The 24,276-nt window shown below is 43.5% G+C and overlaps 1 protein-coding gene across 1 annotated transcript in view; it reads left to right on the forward strand.

Annotated features, from left to right (window-relative positions):
• Positions 1-24,276, forward strand: part of MTX3 (metaxin 3) — a 76,417-nt gene that overhangs the window by 22,827 nt on the left and 29,314 nt on the right. The window contains exon 4 of the mRNA XM_082268524.1: positions 17,368-17,460. Coding sequence (XP_082124650.1) covers positions 17,368-17,460 — 93 coding nt within the window. The remainder of the gene's footprint in view (positions 1-17,367; positions 17,461-24,276) is intronic.

Below are 24,276 nucleotides of genomic sequence, written 5' to 3' on the forward strand. Positions count from 1 at the left end.
TTACAGATGTGAAATACAGTGAAATCAATCTGCTCTTGGATCTATGCTGTTAGACTGACGCTTTCTTGGAGCAGATCCCTCCAGCATTGGTGGTCTGTTGAGTCTAATCATGCTGGATAGAAGCGGCAGGTATTTTTCAAAGTAGATCATGATGAAACAGAAATGGGTGTTCAGCTGTGTCTAACTCTTATAGAAAACACCAAAAATTTTGCTAACTTGAGCAAACCAATTCTTAAAGTGTGTATAACAGCAAGTTAAAGGTGTTTTTGTCTATATTTTCTTTAGTATATTCAAGAAAAGTTTTTTTTTTTTTTTTTTTTTGTGACTCTTTTAATAAATTAGGCACGTATGAAATATTGTGTGTATGTATGTGTATGTATGTATGTATGTGTATATATGTATATATATATATATATGTATATATATATATATATATATATATATATATATATATATATATATATATATATATATAATTTTTTTTTATCACTTACAGGCTGAACATAGGTGTGCACAGCCTAATACATTAGAGCGTGCACCCCAAAGCTGTGTGTGTGTATATACATACATATATATATATATATATATATATTATATATACAGTATCTCACAAAAGTGAGTACACCCCTCACATTTTTGTAAATATTTTAATATCTTTTCATGTGACAACACTGAAGAAATTACACTTTGCTACAATGTAAAGTAGTGAATGTACAGCTTGTATAACAGTGTAAATTTGCTGTCCCCTCAAAATAACTCAACACACAGCCATTAATGTCTAAACCGTTGGCAACAAAAGTGAGTACACCCCTAAGTAAAAATGTCTAAATTGGGCCAAAACTGTCAATATTTTGTGTGGCCACCATTATTTTCCAGCACTGCCTTAACCCTCCTGGGCATGGAATTCACCAGAGCTTCAAAGGGTGCCACTGGAGTTCTCTTCCACTCCTCCATGATGACATCATGGAGCTGGTGGATGTTGGAGAACTTGCGTTTCTCCACCTTGCATTTGAGGATGCTCCACAGAAGATGCTCTATAGGGTTTAGCTCTGGAGACATGCTTGGCCAGTCCATCACCTTTACCCTCAGCTTGTTTAGCAAGCCAGTTGTCTCCTTGGAGGCGTGTTTGGGGTCATTATCATGTTGGAATACTGCCCTGCGGCCCAATTTCTGAAGGGAGGCGTTCATGCTTTGCTTCAGTATGTCACAGTACATGTTGGCATTCATGGTTCCCTCAATGAACTGTAGCTCCTCAGTGCCGGCAGCACTCATGCAGCCCCAGACCATGACACTCCCACCACCAGGACACTCCTCACCTGGTTGCTGCCACACACGCTTGACACCATCTGAACCGAATAAGTTTATCTTGGTCTCATCAGACCACAGGACATGGTTCCAGTAATCCATGTCCTTAGTCTGCTTGCCTTCAGCAAACTGTTTGCAGGCTTTCTTGTGCATCATCTTTAGAAGAGGCTTCCTTCTGGGACGACAGCAATGCAGACCAATTTGATGCAGTGTGCGGCTTATGGTCTGAGCACTGACAGGCTGACCCCCCACCCCTTCAATCTCTGCAGCAATGCTGGCAGCACTAATACGTCTATTTCCCAAAGACAATCTCTTGATATGACGCTGAGCACACATACTCAACTTCTTTGGTTGACCATGGCGAGGCATGTTCTGAATGGAACCTGTCCTGTTAAACCACTGTATGGTCTTGCCCAGTGTGCTGAAGCTCAGTTTCAGGGTATTGGCAATCTTCTTATAGCCTAGTCCATGTTTAGGTAGAGCAACCATTCTTTTTTTCAGATCCTCCAAGTTCTTTGCCATGAGGTGCCATGTTGAACTTCTAGTGACCAGTATGAGAGAGATAACACCAAATTTACCACACCTGCTCCCCATTCACACCCGAGACACATGACACAGGGGAGGGAAAATGGGTAATTGGGCCCAATTTTGACATTTCCACTTAGGGGTGCACTTAATTTTGTTGCCAGCGGTTTAGACATTAATGACTGTGTGTTGAGTTATTTTGAAGGGACAGCACATTTACACTGTTATACAAGCTGTACACTCACTACTTTACATTGTACCAAAGTTGCTGTCACATGAAAAGATAAAAAGATATAAAATATTTACAAAAATGTGAGGGGTGTACTTTGTGCAGCTCTTTACAATATGAGGGAAGACAATACAGTTACAATACAATTCAATACAGGAGGGATTTAGAGGGTCCTGCTCGCTAGAGCTTAAACTCTATCATTTAACCACTTGCCGACTGCCTAACGCCGATCTACGTCGGCAGTCAGCCCCTCACAGGCAAAGTGACGTAGGGCTACGTCACTAGCTTGTGAGGGTCTAGGGAGCGAGCGCGCGCCCCCGGAGGCTCGCTCCCGCGTGGTCACGGACCCCCCCCGCGCGTGTGACCGGCGGACCCGATGTCCGCCGGTCACTCGGCGATCGGCGGGGGAGAGGGAGAAAGTCAGGCGGCTTGTGTAAACAAGCTGCCTGTCATTCTCCTAGGTGTAAAAACACTGATCACACAGATCTACTATGTAGATCCGTTGATCAGTGTCCTTACAGCTCAAGCCACAACCAATCACAGTAGAAAGCACGCCCCTAGGGACACACACAGCCCCTCCCTCCCAAATAAAGTTAACCCCTTCACTACCAGTGTATTTTTACAGTAATAGTGCATATATATAGCACTGATTACTGTAGAAATGTCACTGGTACCCCCAAAAGTGTCAAAAATGTCAGTCAAGGGTCCGATCTGTCCGCCCCAATGTCGCAGTACCCCAAAAAAAATCGCAGATCGCCGCCATTACGCGTTAAAAAAAAAAACAACAAAAATGACAAAAATCTTTCCCTTTGTTAGTAAACACGATAACTTTTGTGCAAACCAATCAAAATAATTTTTGCGATTTTTTTTTTTTTTTTTTTTTTTTTTTTTTTACCAAACATAGGTAGCATAAAACAAATTGGCCAAAAATGTTAAAAAATTTTGATTTTTACATTTTTTTTGGGGGAATTTCATATAAAAAAATGTGAAAAATATTGCTATTTTTGCAAAATTGACGCTCTTTTTTTATAGCGCGTGATCAAAAAATCGCACAGGTGATCAAATACCACCAAAAGAAAGCTCTGTTTGTGGGAAAAAAAGGACGTCAAATTTGTTTAGGTACAGCGTCGCACGACCGCGCAATTGTCCGTTAAAGTCACGCAGTGCCGAATCGCAAAATACCCCCTGGTCAGGAAGGGGGTAAAATCTTCCTGGGCTTAAGTGGTTAAAATACACCTATGATAAAAATTATAGAAATTACAGACCCTTTATTTTTTTGTAAGTGGGCAAACTTACAAAATCTGCAGGGGATCAAATAGCTATTTTCCCCACTGATAAATACACACATACCAACCTAATAAAGTGTACCTAATAAAGTGGCCAGTGAATAAAAATATACAGAAATTATATATATATATATATATATATATATATATATTCACCGGCCACTTTATTAGGTACAATTTATTAGGTTGTTATGTGTGTATATATCAGTGGGGAAAATATCTATTTGATCCCCTGCAGATTTTGTAAGTTTGCCCACTTACAAAGAAATAAAGGGTCTATAATTTTTATCATAGGAGTATTTTTAATGATAGAGACAGTATATCAAACAAAAATACAGAAAAAAAAAACACATAAAACAAATGCTATAAATTAAGTTGCAGTTCAGTGAGTAAAATGAGTATTTGATCCCCAATCAAAACTTGACTCAAGCCTCATACACACGCACCGATTGTTGGCCGTGAATTTTTGGCCAACGTCCGATCGGCCGATTGCCGGCTTGTTAGTATGATGCTTCCAACAACCGACTGCGACTTTTCGGCCGAACAAAATCTGGTGTGCAGGCTATAAAATTTTTGTTGGCTGTCACCAGAACGGCCGATTGTTCGTCAGTCAGTACAGATTTCGGCAGACAAAAATCAGATGAGCAAGACTGGGCATGCTCAGAGAAGAAAAAACACACGGAAAGTAAACCATAACATGACATCACTTCTGCAGTTGGTTGTTGTTGGCCGACAAAATTCGTGTGCAGTCTAGAGCACATTTCAACCAACACAACAACACTGGACAAAAGACGGCCGATCGGTCGGCCAACAATCGGTGCGTGTGTACGAGACTTTAGTACTTGGTGGAGAAACCCTTGTTTACAAGCACAGAGGTAAGATATTTTTTTGTAGTTGGTTACCAGGTTTGCACACATCTCTGGAGGGATTTTGGTCCACTCTTCTTTACAGATCTTCCCTTAAGCCTAAAAGAGTAACTCCACTTTAGTGGGGAAAAAAATAGCAAATAAAGAAATAAACAATATAACGTATACAATTGCAGCACAAATTGTATTGTGATTTAATATTATTAAAAATGACCTTTCCTTTTCAATATGCAGCTGTTGTAATTTTCTGAAAATGCAATGCAATATGGCTACCTGGACCTGTTCTGTACACAGATTGTATACTGACCACACCCCAGAAACATTTCCTGCTTGTGTGATTTGCTCATCAATTTTCCCAGAAGTCTGCACTAAGATACAAGTCAGATTTCTGGCATCCCCTGAAACAAAAATATAATTTTTGGTGAGCTGCTCCCAATAGAAACACGTCTAAATGGATGCAGGCCCAGCAGCTTTCCTCATTAGAGCTATGCAGTTGAAACAGCTGATAGATAATTATTAAACCACTCCCATTATACCCACTCAGCACATAGGCACAGACTAACAAACAGTGATTTATTCAGAATAACAAAAGGTAGGAATCTGCAACAAAGTTTGTTAAAATCCTTGTAATGTACACTGGTCATCCAGAGGGGAATGTTTTTTTTTCTCAATAAAAGTGGAGTTACGCTTTAAGTTTTCTTGGCTGCCACTTGGCAATTCGAAGTTTCAGCTCCCTCCTTACATTTTCTATAGGATTAAGGTCTGGAGACTGGCTAGGCCACTGCATTACCTTAATGTGCTTCTTCTTAAGTCATTCCTTTGTTGCCTTGGCAGTATGTTTTGGGTCGTTGGCATGCTGGAAGAACCACTCATGACCCATCTTTAGTGTTCTGGCTGAGGTAAGAAGGTTCTCATCCAAGATTTTACAATACACGGTCCCATCCATTGGCCCCCTCAATGTGGCAAAGTCGGTCTGTACCTTTAGCAGAGAAACCGCCCCAAAGCATAATTTGTTCACCTCCGTGCTTGACTGTATAAATGGTGTTCTTAGGGTCATAGTCAGCATTTTTCGTCGTCCTGCTTAAGAAGGAACATGTATAGTCATGCCACTGAACATTCTAATGATTCAGAGAAGAATTGGGGGAAAGTGCTTTGGTCAGATAAGACTAAAATTGAGCTCTTTGTCATTAACTCGACTTGTCGTGTTTGGAGGAAGAAAAATGCTAACTATGACACTAAGAACACCATACCTACAGTTAAGCACGGAGGTGGAAAGATGATACTTTGGGTCTGTTCTCTGCTAAAGGTACAGGCCGACTTTGAGGAGCCAATGGATAGGGCCATGTATTGTAAACTATTGGATGAGAACCTTCTTCCCTCAGCCAGAACACTGAAGATGGATCGTGGATGGGTCTTCCAGCAGGACAATGACCCAAAATATACTGCCAAGGCAACAAAGGAGTGGCTCAAGAAGAAGCACATTAAGGTTATGGTCTCCAAACCTTAATCCTATAAAAATTTTATGGAGGGAGCTGAAACTTCGAGTTGCCAAGACAAGCAAAGTAACCTTAAGTACTTAGAGAATATCTGTAAAGAAAAGTGGACCAAAATCCCTCCTGAGATGTGTGCTAACCTGGTACCCAACTACAAGAAATGTCTTACCTCTGTGCTTGCCATCAAGGGTTTCTCTACCAAGTACTAAGTCATGTTTTGCCTGGGGATCAAATACTTATTTTACTCACTGAACTGCAACTCAATTTATAACATTTGTATCATGTGTTTTTTCTGAATTTTTGGTTGACATTCTGTCTCTTTCATTTAAAATACACCTATGATAAAAATTATAGACCCTTCGTTTCTTTGTAAGTGAGCAAACTTACAAAATCTGAAGGGGATTAAAATAAATATTTTCCCAGCAGTATATACTATATTACCAAAAGTACACTTTACACGCACACAAACTTTAATGGCATCCCAGTCTTAGTCTGTAGGGTTCAATATTGAGTTGGCCCACCCTTTGCCGCTATAACAGCTTTAACTATTCTGAGAAGGCTGTCCACGAGGTTTAGGAGTGTGTCTGTTTGTCCATAGGAAGGTTTGACCATTCTTCCCGAAGAGCATTTGTGAGGTTAGGCACTGATGTTGGAGAGAAGGCCTGACTTGCAGTCTGCGCTCTAATTCATCCCAAAGTTCTATCGGGTGCAGGTCAGTCAAGTTCCTCCACCCCAAACTCGCTCATCTGTGTCTTTATGGACCTTGCTTTGTGCACTGGTGCGCAGTCATGTTGGTACAGGAAGGGGCCATCCTTGTGCAAATCAGGGGGTGGAGTGTGGGGCGGGGCAGGTGTAGGAAGGGAGGAGTAGAGTCAGCCTCCTCTCCCCTGTTTGTACAGCACACTCAGATCAGAATGGCACAGTGCACCCGCCCCAGGTCACATGCACAAAAGCCACCTTCCTGGCCAGCAGGGGAGTTGATACAGCGGATCTAGTGCTGCTGGTAAAATATGATGGATTATTCAGAGCTGCACATCGGATGATCCACTGGATCCCACTGGCGCACGGGGTGGTTAGGCTGTGCATAGACACACCCAGCTCACCCCATGTGCATGCCTATGAGCAGTGGTGTATTTAGGTTTTGTGCTGCCCTAGGCCGGACTAAACCCGTGCACCCCCTAATTTAACTACGACCCACCCCTTCCTGTGAAGGCCACACCCCATTATGTTTCAGACCCACCCTGTCATCTGTAAACCACACCCCTTCCTCATTAGGCTCCACCTTTTCCTTTTTTGAGCTCCATCTCTTCCTCTCTGTACCTTAAAAGTGGGTACAAAGTGCCTACTTGTATATTTTGTGGTTTTGTATGGGTACGTCATTTCGCGGGAGCGCTCCTGGGGGCAAGCTTGTGCTCCTGGGGGCCCCCGCTAGGCAGCGGGGATGCCAATCCACAGGGCCGGTGGCTGCAATTGCCGCCGGGCCCCCGCGATCGCTCCACACTGAGAGAGAAGAGCGGTCAGCTGTTGTACATGCGGCAGACTGTTGTTCTCTCTGAAATGATCACAGAGCGCCTGTGATCCTCCTATTTAGGATCGCATGTCTCTGTGGTCATCTCACAAGTCCCCCCCCCCCATACAGTTAGAAAACACCCCCTAGGCTCACATTTAGCACCTTGATCACCCCTGGGTTAACCCCTTCCCTGCCAGTGTCATTAGTACAGGAACAGTGCATATTTCTAGCACTGATTACTGTAGTAATGTCACTGGTCCCCCCAAAAGTGTCAAAAATGTCAGTTAGAGGTCCCATTTGTCCGCTGCAGTCCCGCTAAAAATCGCAATTGCCGCCATTACTAGTAGAAAAAAAAAATGAATTAAATGAAAATGACATTTCTCCTAGTTTGTAGACGTGATAACTTTTGCGCAAACCAATCAAAATACACTTATTGGGATTTTTTTTTTTTTTACCAAAAATATGTAGCAGAAACCAAATTGGCCTAAAAGGATAAAAACATTTAGATTTTTTTAATTGTAATAACAAAATTAATAATAATTGCAGAGGTGATCAAATACCACCAAAAGAAAGCTCTATTTGTGGGAAAAAGTACATCAATTTTTTTAGGGTACAGTGTCGCACGACTGCGCAATTGTCCGTTAAAGTAATGCAGTCCTGAATTGCAAAAAATGGCCTGGTCATTAAGGGGGAAAATCTTCCAGTCCAGAAGTGGTTAAAGCTTGGAGCACTTTGCAGTACATGAACTTTCCCTGCCTGTGAACTGTTAAATGTGTTTGCATTGATTTCAGCGTGCATGGAGCACTTGTGTACATGCTGAAACCAATGCAAACTCATTTACCATTTCACATGCAGTGAAAGTTCATGTACTGCAAAGTGCTCCATATTTGTTAAAAATATATTTACTGCAAAAATGTAATGGAATTATTAATTTATAATTGTAGCAATAGCAGTGGGTGGTAACCTAAAATTGTGATTCCTACCTGCTGTTGGATGTCCTGACCTGGTTGGGGGTTCCCTTTTCCTCCTCTCTCTCCTCCTCCTTGACATAGATAGACCCGTCCTGGGGAGAAGTTAGTCCCTCTTACACGCCACGCGGAGGGTGGGTAGGTGGAGCATTAGGCTCCGCCCCCACCCACACATTGAGGTGCATCCCGTCTGGCCACTCACTGCCGCTCTATGGGGGCAACAGTCCCTCCCTCCCTGGCAAGTATGTACGCCCCTCAGGGCTGGGACAAGGCCATCCAGCGCCCTGAGCAAAGATGGCAAACTGCACCCCCCCCCCCATGTGTATTCACAATTCACATCTCGGTGTTAGTGTGACACCCGCTGGGAGTGAAGGCAGCTTCTCTGTCGTCTTGTCTCCAGTCATGTGATATGTCACATGGTAAGACAGTCTGCCCTCACTCTATAGTGGCACTGCGCTGAGACAAAGGCATTTAACGCAGTTCCGGGGAGGTTGCAGTGTGGCCTTATTTACTTGAACAGGTTGCCTTCAGCAGATGTTAGTGCATGCTGAAAGTGACGGGCGGTATAATTCCTGCCACTGCTGCAAATCAAAATTTCTCTAGCGCTCATTGACAGACGTAGTCCTCGGTGATACACCACCTTCGGGTTATGTTGCCTCCACAGGAGCAGGACTAGACAGGAAATTAAAAAGCTCTGGCCACACCCTAGGGGCAGTCCCAGAGGGTATATCCTCTCTCTCTCTGCCTCAGCAAATCAGTTATTTTCTGTCTAGTTAGGAGTAAGGACCTAGATACCTTGCTGGGATCTTAGGTCCTGGCAAGAATTTTCTCTTAAAGGATTTTTAGACAGCTTTTTTTCTCCAGTGTTCCTGTGAGATCTTCAAGCAAGAAAGCTGAACTGGGCGACGGGCTGGATATTGAGATCCGGTGGTCACCCCAGTTCAGCCTACGAGCGCGTGCAGGCCATAGCTCCGCGCTGGGTCGGCCGCGACAAAGTCCCATTAAAAGGACTGAACCCGCGAGTTAAACGTCTCGCTGAAACGCCAAAGACCATGAGTCACGGCGTCCGTATCGGTCGACAGCCCTCCCGCCCCGGTGGAGAGGGGTACTGTCAGGAGTTGGTGCCCGCCTGGTTCCGGTATGGTGAGTAGTATGTTCCCCCTTTTTCCCTGACGGGTTTTGTGGTGAACGCGGGCCCCTCTCTGTATGGTAAGAAAGAGTCCTTTCTATCCTATAACATGTCACAAATCCTCCTACTTTGAGTGTGATTTTATGTGTGCAAAAGCCAGGAGGCTTGGTTTGGGTAACAATCTATTGTATACATGTTTAAAAGATGTAATCTGTGGCATTCTGGGAATCTTATGGGTTAAGTATAAGCTACCTACCAGTCAGAAGCCACGGACATGTAGACTGCCTTCCAAATCAGATCTCCAGCTATTAGCAGGCCTCCCGAACGGCCATGCGGTCCGCCAGGGCCGGTACCGCCAACCACGCCATATCCCCATGCAGAGAGAGTGTTGTGTGCCCTGCAGCACACCGCTATTCAGTATAGGCCGCCGCCATTTTTTTTGCTGGATCGCACGAGCCGCCATTTTGGCGTAGCCTCGTGTTTCCAGCATGGGGGCGGCCATGTTTGAGGTGATCCTACACCTCGTGGAGCTTGGGGGAGGCGCCGGAAGGCGTGCAGAGGGGCGGAGCCGCCTCCTTTCTTCCTGGGCAGCCAGCCAAAAGACTTCCTGTTTGTCAAGACAGCGCTGTAAGCTGTTGCAGTTTAACTCTGAGCATCAAGTGGTGAGCCTGGGGGTCTATCTCTCTCTCTCTCGATCGATAGGGATCCCTAGCAGGTAACACTAAGGGGCTTTTTGTGGCGCTGGGGGTCAAAAAAAAAAAAAAAAAAAAAGTTTTTTTTTTTTCTTTACTTTTGAATTATATTATCCAGGAAGTAACTGGAGTTATTATGGACCCTGCCACACATATTCCCCCACCTGTTTCCCTCGAGGGGGCCTCGGGACCCGCCGGTGCACAGAGTATAGAGTCATTTACAGCAATTTTGGAGTCTATGGTGGCTCGGGTGGAGGCGGCCTGTCAGGGACGGGGGTCAAGGAAGCGACCCCCGCCTACCCCTATACCATCTGACACCTCTGACTCAGATTCAGAGATGGTCACGGCAGTTGCAGGTTCCTCTGCAAGGGCTGTTATCCCAGGTAAAGCCCCCTCAGACAGTGAGGAGGACGCTTCTTCTCTTGCTATAATTCAGGAAGAAGCATTGGTGGACGCACTAGTTGTGGCAGTGCAAGAAACCTTAAAACTTGAGGCTTTACCGGCAGAGGCAACTGAAACAGAGAGGCCTTTTGGGACTAATAAGCCCATCAAGACGGCGAAGGCTTTTCCTGTACCTAAATGTTTTGGTAATCAGATTAAAGGAGAATGGGAGCATTCTAAACGTACCTTTACTATTTCCAAGCGTATTGCTAGACGCTATCCGTTTGAGGAATCCATCATTAAGAAATGGACGGTACCACCAGTCGTGGATCCGCCTATTTCCAGGCTGAATAAAGCCACGGTTATTCCAGTGGAGGACACTTCGTCCTTTAAGGATCCGGTGGATCGAAAGATAGAAGCAGAGTCCCGCACTATCTTTTCTCTGATAGGGTCAGCATTTAGACCAGTAATTGTTATTGGTCTAGTTTCCCAGACACTTACGGAATGGGCGAAAATGGTACGCCAAGATCTTAGGGGAAAAGATATTCCCCAGGAGACATCTGATTTGATGGAACAGATCATACAAGGGCTACGGTTTATCTGTGACGCAGCCTTGGACACTACTCCCTTGTTAGGGCATGCATCTAAGTTAGCAGTGATCCTCAGACGTGTGCTGTGGTTAAAATGCTGGTCAGCTGACCTAGGTTCCAAAAAGACCTTGACCAATCTCCCTTTTCAGGGGAATCGTCTATTTGGGGCCAACCTAGATGAAATCATTAAGGATGCCACTGGGGGCAAGAGCACTTTTTTGCCACAGGCTGCAAAAGCTAAGGGACCTCGCAACAAGCGAGGACCTTTCTTTACCGCCCATAAAGGGCGCCCGGCTGGTACTCCCGGGAAAGGCAAGACTCCTCCAGGAGGGTTCAAGAAGGGCTGGTCGGACAAGCAGAGGACCAACCCAGCCAAACCCGAAGTAAAGGAGTACACAGCCTGAAGGTGCGCCCCCACCCGGTTTCAGGGTGGGGGGACGTTTTCACCGGTATTCAGGACATTAGATCGAGCATCAACCACTACTACCGGTGCGATTCTTCCCTTCCAACATTTAAGTACCACAGGAAGCGGTAGTTACCGTTCCCTGAATAGATCTTTTCCTTTACCTTTTCCTAAGATTAGTCCCGATACCTCACAGGAATCGGATCTGATTGACCAGATAGGCCAAGTAGCCTCTAGTCGGGTGACTTCGGTCCCTGAGGTTCAACCAGAAAAGATCACCTTTCCTGATAACTATCAGGTATCTGATAAATGTGTGGAAACAGAAAACGACCAGACTTTCTCGGATGGTCGGGGCCAGATAGCTCTAGGGACGCCTGGTTCAGATCCAATCAGCGCCAGTGGTCCTAGAAATTCTAGGCTGGCCTCCTCAAGCCGGCCTGGCCGACTTGGACATGTTAGTCGCAGACGTTCCGTGGGAACTTCGTCTCAGGGAGTGTCTGTGGTCTCAAGGACCAATTTACCTTCGTGCTTTACAGTCGCTGGTTTTAATGGCCTGGCCATTGAGACCCAAGTACTGAAGGACAGAGGTTTGTCTACTTCAGTCATTCCTACCCTTATTAAAGCAAGGAAAGCGACTTCCAGCAAAGTCTATTATCACACATGGAAGACTTTTATATTGCGTGGTGCGAATCTTTAGGATTTCCTCCACGTACCTATTCGGTGTCTCGAATATTGGCCTTTTTGCAACAAGGGGTTGAGCAGAAGCTAGCCTTGAGCACCATCAAGGGTCAAGTTTCAGCATTAGCAATCTTCTTTCAGAAACCTTTAGCTACCAAATCCTTGGTGCGGAATTTCATCCAGGGGGTGCGGCACCTGGCTCCTCCAGTCCGCGCGCCCTTACCGCCCTGGGATCTTAATTTGGTTTTGTCGGTTCTACAGAAACCTCCCTTTGAAAACATCAGGGAGATTCCCTTGCTTACTTTATCCCAGAAGGTGGTCTTCTTGGTGGCTATTACTTCTGCTCGCAGGGTGTCAGAACTGGCTGCATTATCATGCCAGTCCCCATACCTAGTGATTCATAGGGATAAGGTAGTACTTCATCCTAAGCCATCTTTTCTTCCTAAGGTGGTTTCAGATTTTCATCTGAATGAAGATATTGTACTACCTTCCTTGTGTCCTCAGCCCAAGCATCATCGGGAACATGCGTTGCATTCCTTAGATGTGGTTCGGGCAATCAGGGTATACCTGAAAGCTACGGAATCATTCCGTAAGACGGATTCACTTTTTGTGATCACGGATGGCCCCAGAAAGGGTTTGCCTGCATCTGCCGCGACCATTGCCAAATGGATTAGACAAACGGTGGTACAGGCTTATTCTATTAAGGGTCAGAGTCCTCCGTTCCCTGTTAGGGCGCACTCCACTCGAGCGCTCAGTACTTCCTGGGCCTTTCGCCATCAGGCGTCAGTGGTCCAGGTATGTAAGGCGGCCACTTGGTCGTCGGTACATACCTTTACAAAATTCTATAAAATTGATGTGACGGCATCGGCGGATGCCTCATTTGGCCGCAAGGTTTTGCAGGCCGCAATTTGAGGAGACCGGTGGTCTACCTCGAGGGTTTTTTTCTGTTTGAAAAAAAAAAAAAAAAAGGAAAATTTTTTTCTCTCTTTTGTTGAGTCTCATCATTAAGGATGAGCATTGTAAACTTCTAGTTGGCACCGGTTGGGCCTTCTAGATTGGGATTTGATTTCATTTTCCCACCCCTCAGTTGTGATACTCCTCTGGGACGTCCCGAAGGTGGTTTATCACCGAGGACTACGTCTGTCAATGAGCGCTAGAGAAAAATTGATTTTTGTAAAATCTTACCGTAAAATCCTTTTCTCTTAGCTCATTGACAGACGTAGTCCCCGCCCCTCTGTTTTTTTGAGTTGGGTTGGGTTAAAATCTCTAAAGACTGCTTTTTCATATAACTGATTTGCTGAGGCAGAGAGAGAGAGGATATACCCTCTGGGACTGCCCCTAGGGTGTGGCCAGAGCTTTTTAATTTCCTGTCTAGTCCTGCTCCTGTGGAGGCAACATAACCCGAAGGTGGTGTATCACCGAGGACTACGTCTGTCAATGAGCTAAGAGAAAAGGATTTTACGGTAAGATTTTACAAAAATCCATTTATTGCAGCAGTGGCATCTGTAAACCTCTAGTTGCTGCCTCTGGCAGGAGTGATAGGGAGCTGTATTATGAGGCTCAGCAGCATGTTTTATTGCCCGCCAACCGCAAGTGTAAATGAGCCCATGACTAGGTTCGCACTGTTACAGGTGGTTGCATGTGCGGGACTGTGTGTAAATGGCACCTATTCCCGCACCCACAACCACCTGCAGGAAAAATTCCCTGCTCTTTTACAGATGCACAAGGCTGCCATTTATTCTTATTGGCACCCCCACACATCTGAAAATGCAGCACATTTTTTGGTGCGGGACACTGCATGGTGCTTTTGCACCATGCGATTTCCCTGCGGCTGCGTTTTCCTAAAGGTGTAGGGACCTGTTTCCTGCAGGTACAGTAGTCCATTTAAATGAATGTGCTGCTGTGCCTGCTCAAATGTGAGTCACAGCAAACACATTAGTGTGAACCTGACATAAAGGAAAATACATACAGCAAGGTGCCTCCAACATATTTTACTTAATAGCACAAAGTCACTTTATAAAATACCTCTGCTGAGTACTCCCCTATTTATCAATCATATACTGTACACAGTGCTCAGATGAAAAGAGCAGAACATCCATGCATTGTACCTGTAATTCTCAGAGTTCTTGGGTTTAATCTGGGCATCTTCTGTCTGCTTCTGTCCCCCATCTGAGTGTCAGCCTGCTCTCCACCTGCATTGCTTTAGTATCCTTAGCTCTGCCATGAGTCCCGACATTTTCTTCATCTTCTGCCAGCCTCTATCCCCGCCCACTGGCCCGCCCACCATGTATAGCACTTCCCTAGACCATTAACTACAGGTCTGATAGGAGGTGGGCGGGGACAGAAGATGCAGAAAACGTCAGGACTCAACCTGGACACAGAGCTAAGAATTCTAAAGCAATGCTGGTGGTGGGCGGGCTGACGATCGGGGACAGAAGCAGAGAGAAGATGCTGACACTAAATCCGAGCCCTAAGCATGCAAAAGCTTTGCAGTTGGTGCTCACATTATCAGCACTTCACCTCCGCTGCGCCCTCCCTCCTGCCCACCCCTTGTACGAGCCCTGACGCGGCGACGCCCCTTCACTAAAAGCTGGAGAGTGGAGACTGTGTGTGTGGGAGGAGGCGGTGACAGGCAGGCAAGGACCAGGGGAGCAGACAACGAGGGGGGACACGCAAAGTGACGGGAGCACTGCAGACGGGCCTCACAGAGCGTACCGTTTTTTTTTTTTTTTTTTTTTTTGTGCGAGGGCAGCGGCTTTTTTGCCGCCCCCCCGCAAAGTGCCGCCCTAGGCCTAGGCCTTGTCGGCCTAGGCCAAAATACAGCAGTGCCTATGAGGCTAAAGGTGATATGCTAAATCTTGTTCTCTGCTCCTGCTGTATACTGCTATGCTGTGAATAGCCTGTGAAATTGAATCTCCTGCTATTCAGGTCTCTGCAAGTGTGAAAGCGTCAGAAGAGGAACCAACACTTTCCCTCTATTAGTACATACATTGTCATAAAATTTCTAACTTAAACAGAGGTAAAGTAAGCAGACAGTGCTAGGCTTTGAAAGCCCATGTATACTGCTATGCTGTGAATAGCCTGCTGTGTATACGCTGTTTTGCAAACAAAGTCATTGCTAAGAGACGACTAATGTTCTCCCATTGTATCATTCCCTTGCTGGCTGGATATAAAACGTATAGTTATCACTGTGCTACTATCTGTATGGTAGAAAATACTGGTAATCTAAACAAATAGATCAATAAGTGAAAGGCTTGCAGCTGAACACTATGTATTCCCACATCTACTGAACCAAAATAACAAACAAATATTCAGCGCTACCTTCCCAATTTGTTTATGAATAATGGTGGAACCCCATTCTATATATGAAAAATTATGTCATAATATGATAATAAGTAATAGACGTGAAACAAAATTGAATTCTTACTGCTATTAAACCCACAGAGAATTGGTTTCCAAGTGAATGTGCAGAAAAACACTGCAAAAGGAATATGTGTATTCAAATACAAATATATGTGTTATAGTGAAATGGTGGTTAACCACTTTAAGACCGGAAGGATTTGCCCCCTTAATGACCAGGCCCTATTTTGTAAATCGGGACTGCGTTACTTTAACGGACGATTGCGCGGTCGTGCGACGCTGTACCCAAATAAAATTGACGTCCTTTTTTTCCCACAAATAGAGCTTTCTTTTGGTGGTATTTGAGCACCTGTGCGATTTTTTTTTTTTTTTTTTTTTTTTTTTTTTTTTCTTTTTTTTTTTCTTTTTTTTTTTGCGCTATAAACCGAAAAAGAGAGACAATTTTGAAAAAAAAAAAATATATTTTTCACATTCTGCTATATAACATTCCCAAAAGAAAAATTTAAAAAACAAAATTTTTTAACATTGTAGGCCAATTTGTTTTCTGCTACATATTTTTGGTAAAAAAGATCGCAATAAGCGTATTTTGATTGGTTTGCGCAAAATTTATTGCGTCTACTAACTACGGAAAAAGATTTATGTCATTTTTAATGTGTTTTTTTTTTTTTTTTTTTTTTACTAGTAATGGTGGCAATCCTGCGATTTTTTTTTTTTTTTTGTGGGACTGCAACATTGTGGTGGACAGATAGGACCCCTGACAGACATTTTTGACACTTTTGGGGCTACCAGTGACATTACTACAGTAATCAGTGCTATAAATATGCACTGTTATTATTATTATTATTATTATTATTATTATACAGGTTTTATATAGCGCCAACAGTTTGCGCAGCACTTTACAATGTGAGGGAAGACAATACAGTTACAATTTGTTACTGTAATAATGACGCTGGCAGGGAGGGGGTTAACAGTATAGGTAATCAAGGGGTTAAATGTGACCCTAGGGGAGGGATTCTAACTGTATGGGGGTTGTACTTATGAAATGATTAGAGACATGCGATCCTATATAGCAGGATCACATGAGCTCTGTGATCATTCCAGGGAAAAGGACGGTCGGCTGTGTTTACAACAGCCGACCGTCCTTCTCTCTCAGTGGGGAACGATCGGAGCCTCCTGACACCCGCATCGGTTTTGCCGCTGATGATCGGAGGCGGGAGTGCGCCATCGGTGGCGGGAGTGCGCCATCGGCGGCGCGCGCTCGCCCCCTAGCTCCTCCCAGGCGAGCGACGTATCCCTTCATCGCTTTGCCTGTACAAGCCAGCCTGCCGCAGTAAATATGCAGGAGCTGGTCGTCAACTGGTTAAATAGAGCTTGCACAATCAGATAAATATAGTCAATAATAAAAAGGAATAAATAGATTTATCATTAACAGTCCATATCAGCATTAATATGTGTCCAATCACATGTCTCCTTGGTGTGTACCAGCTCCAAAATCGCATGATCTACCACCAACCTACTTATGCGCTCACCTTCCACTCAGACCTGTCAACAGGTCCCAATAAGCCTTGGCTGGACCAGCAAAATGTTCCTCTCATAGCCACCGCTAGACCTGAGCATCATTCCTGAAGAAGTGACTGTTTGAGCCATGAGGGGACTTAACACTTTATCTATTTTATCATGCATACTAAGAACGCAGCGCAGCATTTTACCATGCGGGCTAATGTATTAGAGGTGATCTAAGCTGTGTTTGCCATCATTGATCATTGTACATCACAAGGCCCTTAATGGGTACACATCCTACTACAATTTTCCCAGTTTATTAGTATTGATGCTGCCAGAGAAAAAATCAATTTTTGCAAATGCGATCTCGTGTTTTTATGAAATCCTTTAAAAGTATCAGACGAAATCTGCACTTTATTGTGGCTTAAATGCTATGTTCTTACTATTGACAGAAATATAATGCTGATTATGTGTTATCAGCAAGAGAGGGGTCGGATACGCTGGCATACATCGCTCTACTTGAGGAGAAAATACTTCCTGCAATGGTGAGCATATTTTGCAAGATCTTTTTTTTTTTACTTCTTTATTTTAGTCAGACAGGTCATGTCCATTATGTGAAGATGACAGACATTAAGGCTTCAACAGGTAATAAAAACGTAGGCTTAAATACAATTACAGATACAGTAAAACCTTGGTTTGAGAGCACTTTGCAAGACAAGCACATTTTTAAAATAAATTTTGACTTGATATACAAGCGATGTCTTGATATACAAGTAGCGTCATGTATAAAAAAGAAGAGGAGCCTCTAAAGTGTAGCAATATGGTTACATTTAATGAAGGTTCAATATTTAGCAACTCACATGGTTGATGATTAAAACAGGCACATCGAAGTATGCAGGCATCTGGGGTAAAGCTGTCCACATAGACCATCCTCTGCACAGCCATCAATGTCATCCCTTCCCCGCTGCACTCCACGAGTGATTCAAAGCCTCACTTTCAGATCACTCTACTGCAGGCTATTCGTCCCGGTCACAATTGCAGACTGACAGTGGTGAGAGCCGGTGGTTCAGAAGATGGTCTATGTGGACAGCTTTACCCTGGATGCCTACATACTTAGGTGTGCCTATTTTAATCATCAACCATGTGAGTTGCTAAATGTTGAACCTTCATTAAATGTAACCATATTGCTACACTTAGAGGCTCCTCTCATCTCTCTTATATTCTGTAGCTCTGCTAGATTTTGCTTCTAATCCCCTTGGGAAGGCTGCATATTGTGGATGGACATTTTATGGTTACACAACCTATCACATTGCTATAATCTTTGTATATAGACTATAAACTGAAGGACTTGTGGAACAAATCATCTGAGTTTCCATTATTTCTTATGGGGAAATTCGCTTTGATATAAGAGTGCTTTGGATTACAAGTATCTTTCCAGAACTAATTATGCTCGCAATCCAAGGTTTTACTGTAAGAAGAAACGCCATCCTAAAAATGTAGGCTTAAATACAATACCAAATATGAAGAAACGCCATCCTAAAAATGTAGGCTTAAATACAATCACAGATATGAAGAAACGCCATCTGATTTATAGCAAGACAAGCCTAAAATAGGATGGAGCAGAATATGGGCGCTTCCGTGGGACGGATTACTTGGTCCAAACGGTGGTTAAAGTCAGTGTGCACTCGGGCAGCACTTAGGAGAAGAAGCAGCTCTGTGAGATGTAGAAAGAAAACAAGGTGCCTGCCTCTAAGTGCAGTATTGACCATTTATTAAAACAGAGGGATTAAAATCACTTACAGGATATTCCATATATATAACCTCAAGGTTTTATATACATAAAATATCCTGTAAGTGTTTTGAATCCCTCTGTGTTTTAATAAATGGTCAATACTGCACTTAGAGGCACTTTGTTTCCTTCTACTAGCCTAAAATTAGCAATACCTATTTAAACTAACAGGACATGAGATGTCTTAAGTTTTGCAAATATCAATAATGGGTAAATCAATCAATTCATGAATGAGAAACAAAAGCCAGAAAATCAGCATGTACAGGCATAACATAAAGACAGAGAATATAAACCTAAGCCCAATATCTCTATCACCCTGCGCTGGTAGAAGGATGTGAACTTGCTAAACTGTATAATACAGTAAATAGCAGTGTCTAGCAGCTGCTTTGATGAATAAAAACTGATAAAAGGATGTGAATAGCCTCAAAGTCAAAGACAAGGAAGTACCACATAAGCAGCGCTTAAATGAGTGCATACATAAACCATATGTGCAAAATACAGCAATCAAGTGAGATAGATGTACTAGTAATCAATACAAAAGTCCATCTTGACCAATCGGAAAGGGGATAACCCGTCACCATGAAGTGAAAAGATAATGGATGGCAAACTTCCACCACACCGCGTGACCCCTTAGGCGTGACCCCTTAGCGTGCTCACTACCACCCCAACCACTACGTGCTGTCGGCGAGCTGTAGGCGGAAATCGCCGAACGCTGACGAGTGCTACCAAGTGTCGGGAACACGGCGGAGCGGAGATAGGCGAACGTGATAGCAGGATTGTCTGGGGAGCAGCGGCGGTGTCTTGATCCGGTACCCTGGGGACGGTATGATACTGGTGAGCCATCGGTCGTTGAACCTTCTGGCCATCTCCTCTCGTTTATATGCCTAATATTTACAATTTACATGTGAGTTTTATGTGAGGGGGACGGGGCTTGGGTTTTTTTACAATAAAGTTTTTAGAACTACTGCCCTATGAGTTTTCCCTTTCATACACATGTGATGCCGTTCTGAGTGTTCCAGTCCTCTGTGAGCTTTCCTGAGAGAGATTCACCTGCCAGTGTTGATTATCCTGAGGAGTGATCCGGGATTTATATTGGTACTCTGAAGGCTCAGTTGTTTCAGGCATTCGGTGAGTGTTGACTGCCTAAGGGGTCACGCGGTGTGGTGGAAGTTTGCCATCCATTATCTTTTCACTTCATGGTGACGGGTTATCCCCTTTCCGATTGGTCAAGATGGACTTTTGTATTGATTACTAGTACATCTATCTCACTTGATTGCTGTATTTTGCACATATGGTTTATGTATGCACTCATTTAAGCGCTGCTTATGTGGTACTTCCTTGTCTTTGACTTTGAGGCTATTCACATCCTTTTATCATGTACAGGCATACCCCGTTTTAAGTACACTCACTTTATGTACACTCGCGAGTACGGACACAGCCTGGATAGCTTGGCATGGCACTACTCCCGGTTTTTAACATTGCGTCTATTGGAAATTTTGGTCAGCTTGACATGGCACTGCTCCCAAACCACAAGTGACAGGGATACCAAACTTAGGGAGCACTGAGAGGGGACGCAGGACTACAACATATCCTATTTGTGGCCGGCCAGCTTGCCTAGGTAATCTACCATGTCATAGTCCTGGATCCCCTTAACATGCTCCCCAAGCTTGGTGTCCTTATCACTTATGGTTTGGGAGCAATGCCATATCAAGCTGACCATGATTTCCTATGGAGCTAGTGTATTTACATGCATTGAGAAGTGAAAAAAGGTATTGCTTCACTTTAACCACTTAAGCCCCGGAAGATTTTACCCCCATTCCGACCAGGGGGTATTTTGCGATTCGGCACTGCGTGAATTTAACGCACAATTGTGCGGTCGTGCGACGCTGTACCTAAACGAATTTGACGTCCTTTTTTTCCCACAAACAGAGCTTTCTTTTGGTGGTATTTGATCACCTGTGCGATTTTTTGATCACGCGCTATAAACAAAAAAAGAGCGTCAATTTTGCAAAAATAGCAATATTTTTCACATTTTTTTTATATGAAATTCCCCCCAAAAAAAATGTAAAAATCAAAATTTTTAAAAATTTTCGGCCAATTTGTTTTATGCTACCTATGTTTGGTAAAAAAAATCGCAAAAAGCGTATTTTGATTGGTTTGCGCAAAAGTTATCGCGTTTACTAACAAAGGGAAAGATTTTTGTCATTTTTGTTGTTTTTTTTTTTAACGCGTAATGGCGGCGATCTGCGATTTTTTTTTTGCGGTACTGCGACATTGCGGCGGACAGATCGGACCCTTGACTGACATTTTTGACACTTTTGGGGTTACCAGTGACATTTCTACAGTAATCAGTGCTATACATATGCACTGTTACTGTAAAAATACACTGGTAGTGAAGGGGTTAACTTTATTTGGAAGGGAGGGGCTGTGTGTGTCCCTAGGGGCGTGGTTTCTACTGTGATTGGCTGTGGCTCTAGCTGTAAGGACACTGATCAACGGATCTACATACCAGATCCGTTTTATCAGTGTCTTTGCAGCGAGGAGAATGACAGGCAGTTTGTTTACACAAGCTGCCTGACATTCTCCCTCTCCCCCGCCGATCGCCGAGTGACCGGCGGACATCGGGTCCGCTGGTCACACGCGCGGGGGGGTCCGTGACCACGCGGGAGCGGGAGCGCGCCCCCGGGGGCGCGCGCTCGCTCCCTAGACCCTCACAAGCAAGCAACGTAGCCCTACGTTAGTTTGCCTGTGAGGGGCTGACCGCCGACGTAGATAGTCGTGCGGCGGTCGGCAAGTGGTTAAGTACATTTTTATTTTACATACATGCTCTGGTCCCATTGTGTACTTAAAAGTGGGGTATGCCTGTACAGTGGGGAAAATAATTATTTCATCTCCTGCAAATTTTGTAAGTTTGCCCTCTTACAAGGAAATGAAGGATCTATAATTTTTGTCATAGGTGTATTTTAAATAGTAGATAGAATATCAACCAGAAATCCAGAAAAAACACATGGTACAAATGTTATAAATTGAGTTGCAGTTCAGTGAGTAAAATAAGTATTTGATCCCCAATCAAAACATGACTTAGTACTTGGTGGAGAAACCCTTGTTGGCAAGCACAGAGGTAAGACTTTCTTGTAGTTAGTGACCAGGTTTGCACACCTCAGGTAGAGCTGCACGATTCTGGATAAAATGAGAATCACAATTTTTTTTGCTTAGAAAAAAGATTGTGATTCTCGGGTGACATCATCTTTTACATTTTTGCAAAAAAATTGGGCTAACTTGACTGACTGTTTATTTTTTTTTTAATGCGTTAAAGTGTATTTTGTTCCAAAAAACTGCTTTTGAAAGACCTCTGCGCAAATACAGTGCGACATAAAATATTGCTAAGATCGCTATTTTATTTTCTAGTAATAATGTTTGGGGGTTCTAAGTAATTTTCTAGCAAAAAATACTGATTTTTAACAAGTGTCAGAAAAAGGCTTAGTCTTTAAAGCTGTAGTGTACCGATTTTTGTGACTTTTACCTACAGGTAAGCCTATAATAAGGCTTACCTGTAGGTACAATTAACCACTTTACCACCGGAGGATTTTGCTGTCTTCCGTCCAGGCCACTTTTTGCGATTCGGCGCTGTGCGACTTTAACTGACAATTGCGCGGACGTGCGACACTGTACCCAAACGAAATTTACGTCCTTTTTTTCCCCACAAACAGGGCTTTCTTTTAGTGGTATTTGATCACCTGTGCGATTTTTACTTTTTGCGCTATAAACAAAAAAAGATTGTTTATTTTGAAAAAAATTTTTATATGAAATTCCCCCCCAAAAAAAAGTAAAAATCTAAATTTTTTTTAATTTTTGGCCAATTTGTTTTTTGCTACATATTTTTGGTAAAAAAAAATCACAATAAGCGTATTTTTATTGGTTTGCGCAAAAGTTATTTCGTTTACTAACAAAGGGAAAGATTTCTGTCATTTTTGGTGTTTACCTTCCAACAAGACAATGACCCTAAGCACACAGCTAAAATAACGAAGGAGTGGCTTCACAACAACTCCGTGACTGTTCTTGAATGGCCCAGCCAGAGCCCTGACTTAAACCCAATTGAGCATCTCTGCAGAGACCTAAAAATGGCTGTCCACCAACGTTTACCATCCAACCTGACAGAACTGGAGAGGATCTGCAAGGAGGAATGGCAGAGGATCCCCAAATCCAGGTGTGAAAGACTTGTTGCATCTTTCCCAAAAAGACTCCTGGCTGTATTAGATCAAAAGGGGGCTTCTACTAAATACTGAGCAAAGGGTCTGAATACTTAGGACCATGTGATATTTCAGTTTTTCTTTTTTAATAAATCTGCAACAATGTCAACAATTCTGTGTTTTTCTGTCAGTATGGGGTGCTATGTGTACATTCATGAGGAAGAAGAATGAACTTTTAGCAAATTTTAGCAAATATAACAAAGAGTGAAAAATTTAAGGGTGTCTTAATACTTTCCGTACCCACTGTATATAGTCCAATGGTATGTATGTTAGAGCTGCACAATTAATCGTTAAAAAATCGCGATCTCGATTCACCCCCCTGACGATCTTAAAACTGCAAAAACTGCATGTCCTCGATTCTTACTGAGCCGTTTTTTCTGCTCACTCACAGCTGTAAAAAAAAAAAAGTCTTCGGCAAATGTTTATCAACATTGTTAAAGCTGCTAGATAAGTATAAACAAAATGTTTTACAATGTATCTTTTCGTTCTTTAGATCAAAGGAATGAATTTCTGACTGTAAGGGAGAGCAGTTTAACCTCTTAAAGTATTTTTTGCAAGAAAATTACTTAGAACCCCCAAACATTATATATATTTTTTTAGCAGAGACTCTAGAGCAGTGTTTCTCAACTCCGGTCCTCGGGGCACACCAACAGGCCAGATTTTAAGTAGGGATGCACCGAAATGAAATTCTTGGCCGAAGCCGAAGCCGAATAATAATGAAATGTTTGGCCGAAGGCCGAATACCGAACGCGGTGTTTAGCATTTTTTCCATTTATTTTGCCAATTTTTTGTCCTCTCTCTTGTCCTCTCGTGTCTCTCTCTCTCTCTCTTGTCCTCTCACTCTCTCTCTCTTGTCCTCTCATGTCTCTCTCTCTATCTCTCTTGTCCTCTCATGTCTCTCTCCCTAAATGTTACTGTAGGGAATGGGATTCAGTGCACACTGCAGCCTTGTACCATAGGGTTAATGTTAGTGACATTGTAGGGATTGGGAAGGATGCTGGGAATGGAAATCAGGAAGCATGCAGGCAGCCTTGTAAATTTTAATTGCAGATACAGGGCACTGGGCAGGTCAGGGTTAATGTGGTAACATCAATTACTCAGTGACAGTCAGTGTCAGTGTGGACTCGATCAGATTATAGTGACAGACAGTCTCTCATAGTGGTGGTAGTAGAAGGCTGGAGGTGGACTAGTAGGAGCCTGGAAAGGAGCACAGCCGCATACATACATTACTCACTCGTGCACTGCAGCCCACCCCACACATTCAGTGAGTCTTACTCTCCTCCCTAGTTTTTTCAATGGCATATTCAGAAAGCCAATCACGC

This window comes from Pelophylax lessonae, assembly GCF_965119305.1.
Source record: "Pelophylax lessonae genome assembly, chromosome: 1".
Classification (NCBI taxonomy): domain Eukaryota; kingdom Metazoa; phylum Chordata; class Amphibia; order Anura; family Ranidae; genus Pelophylax; species Pelophylax lessonae.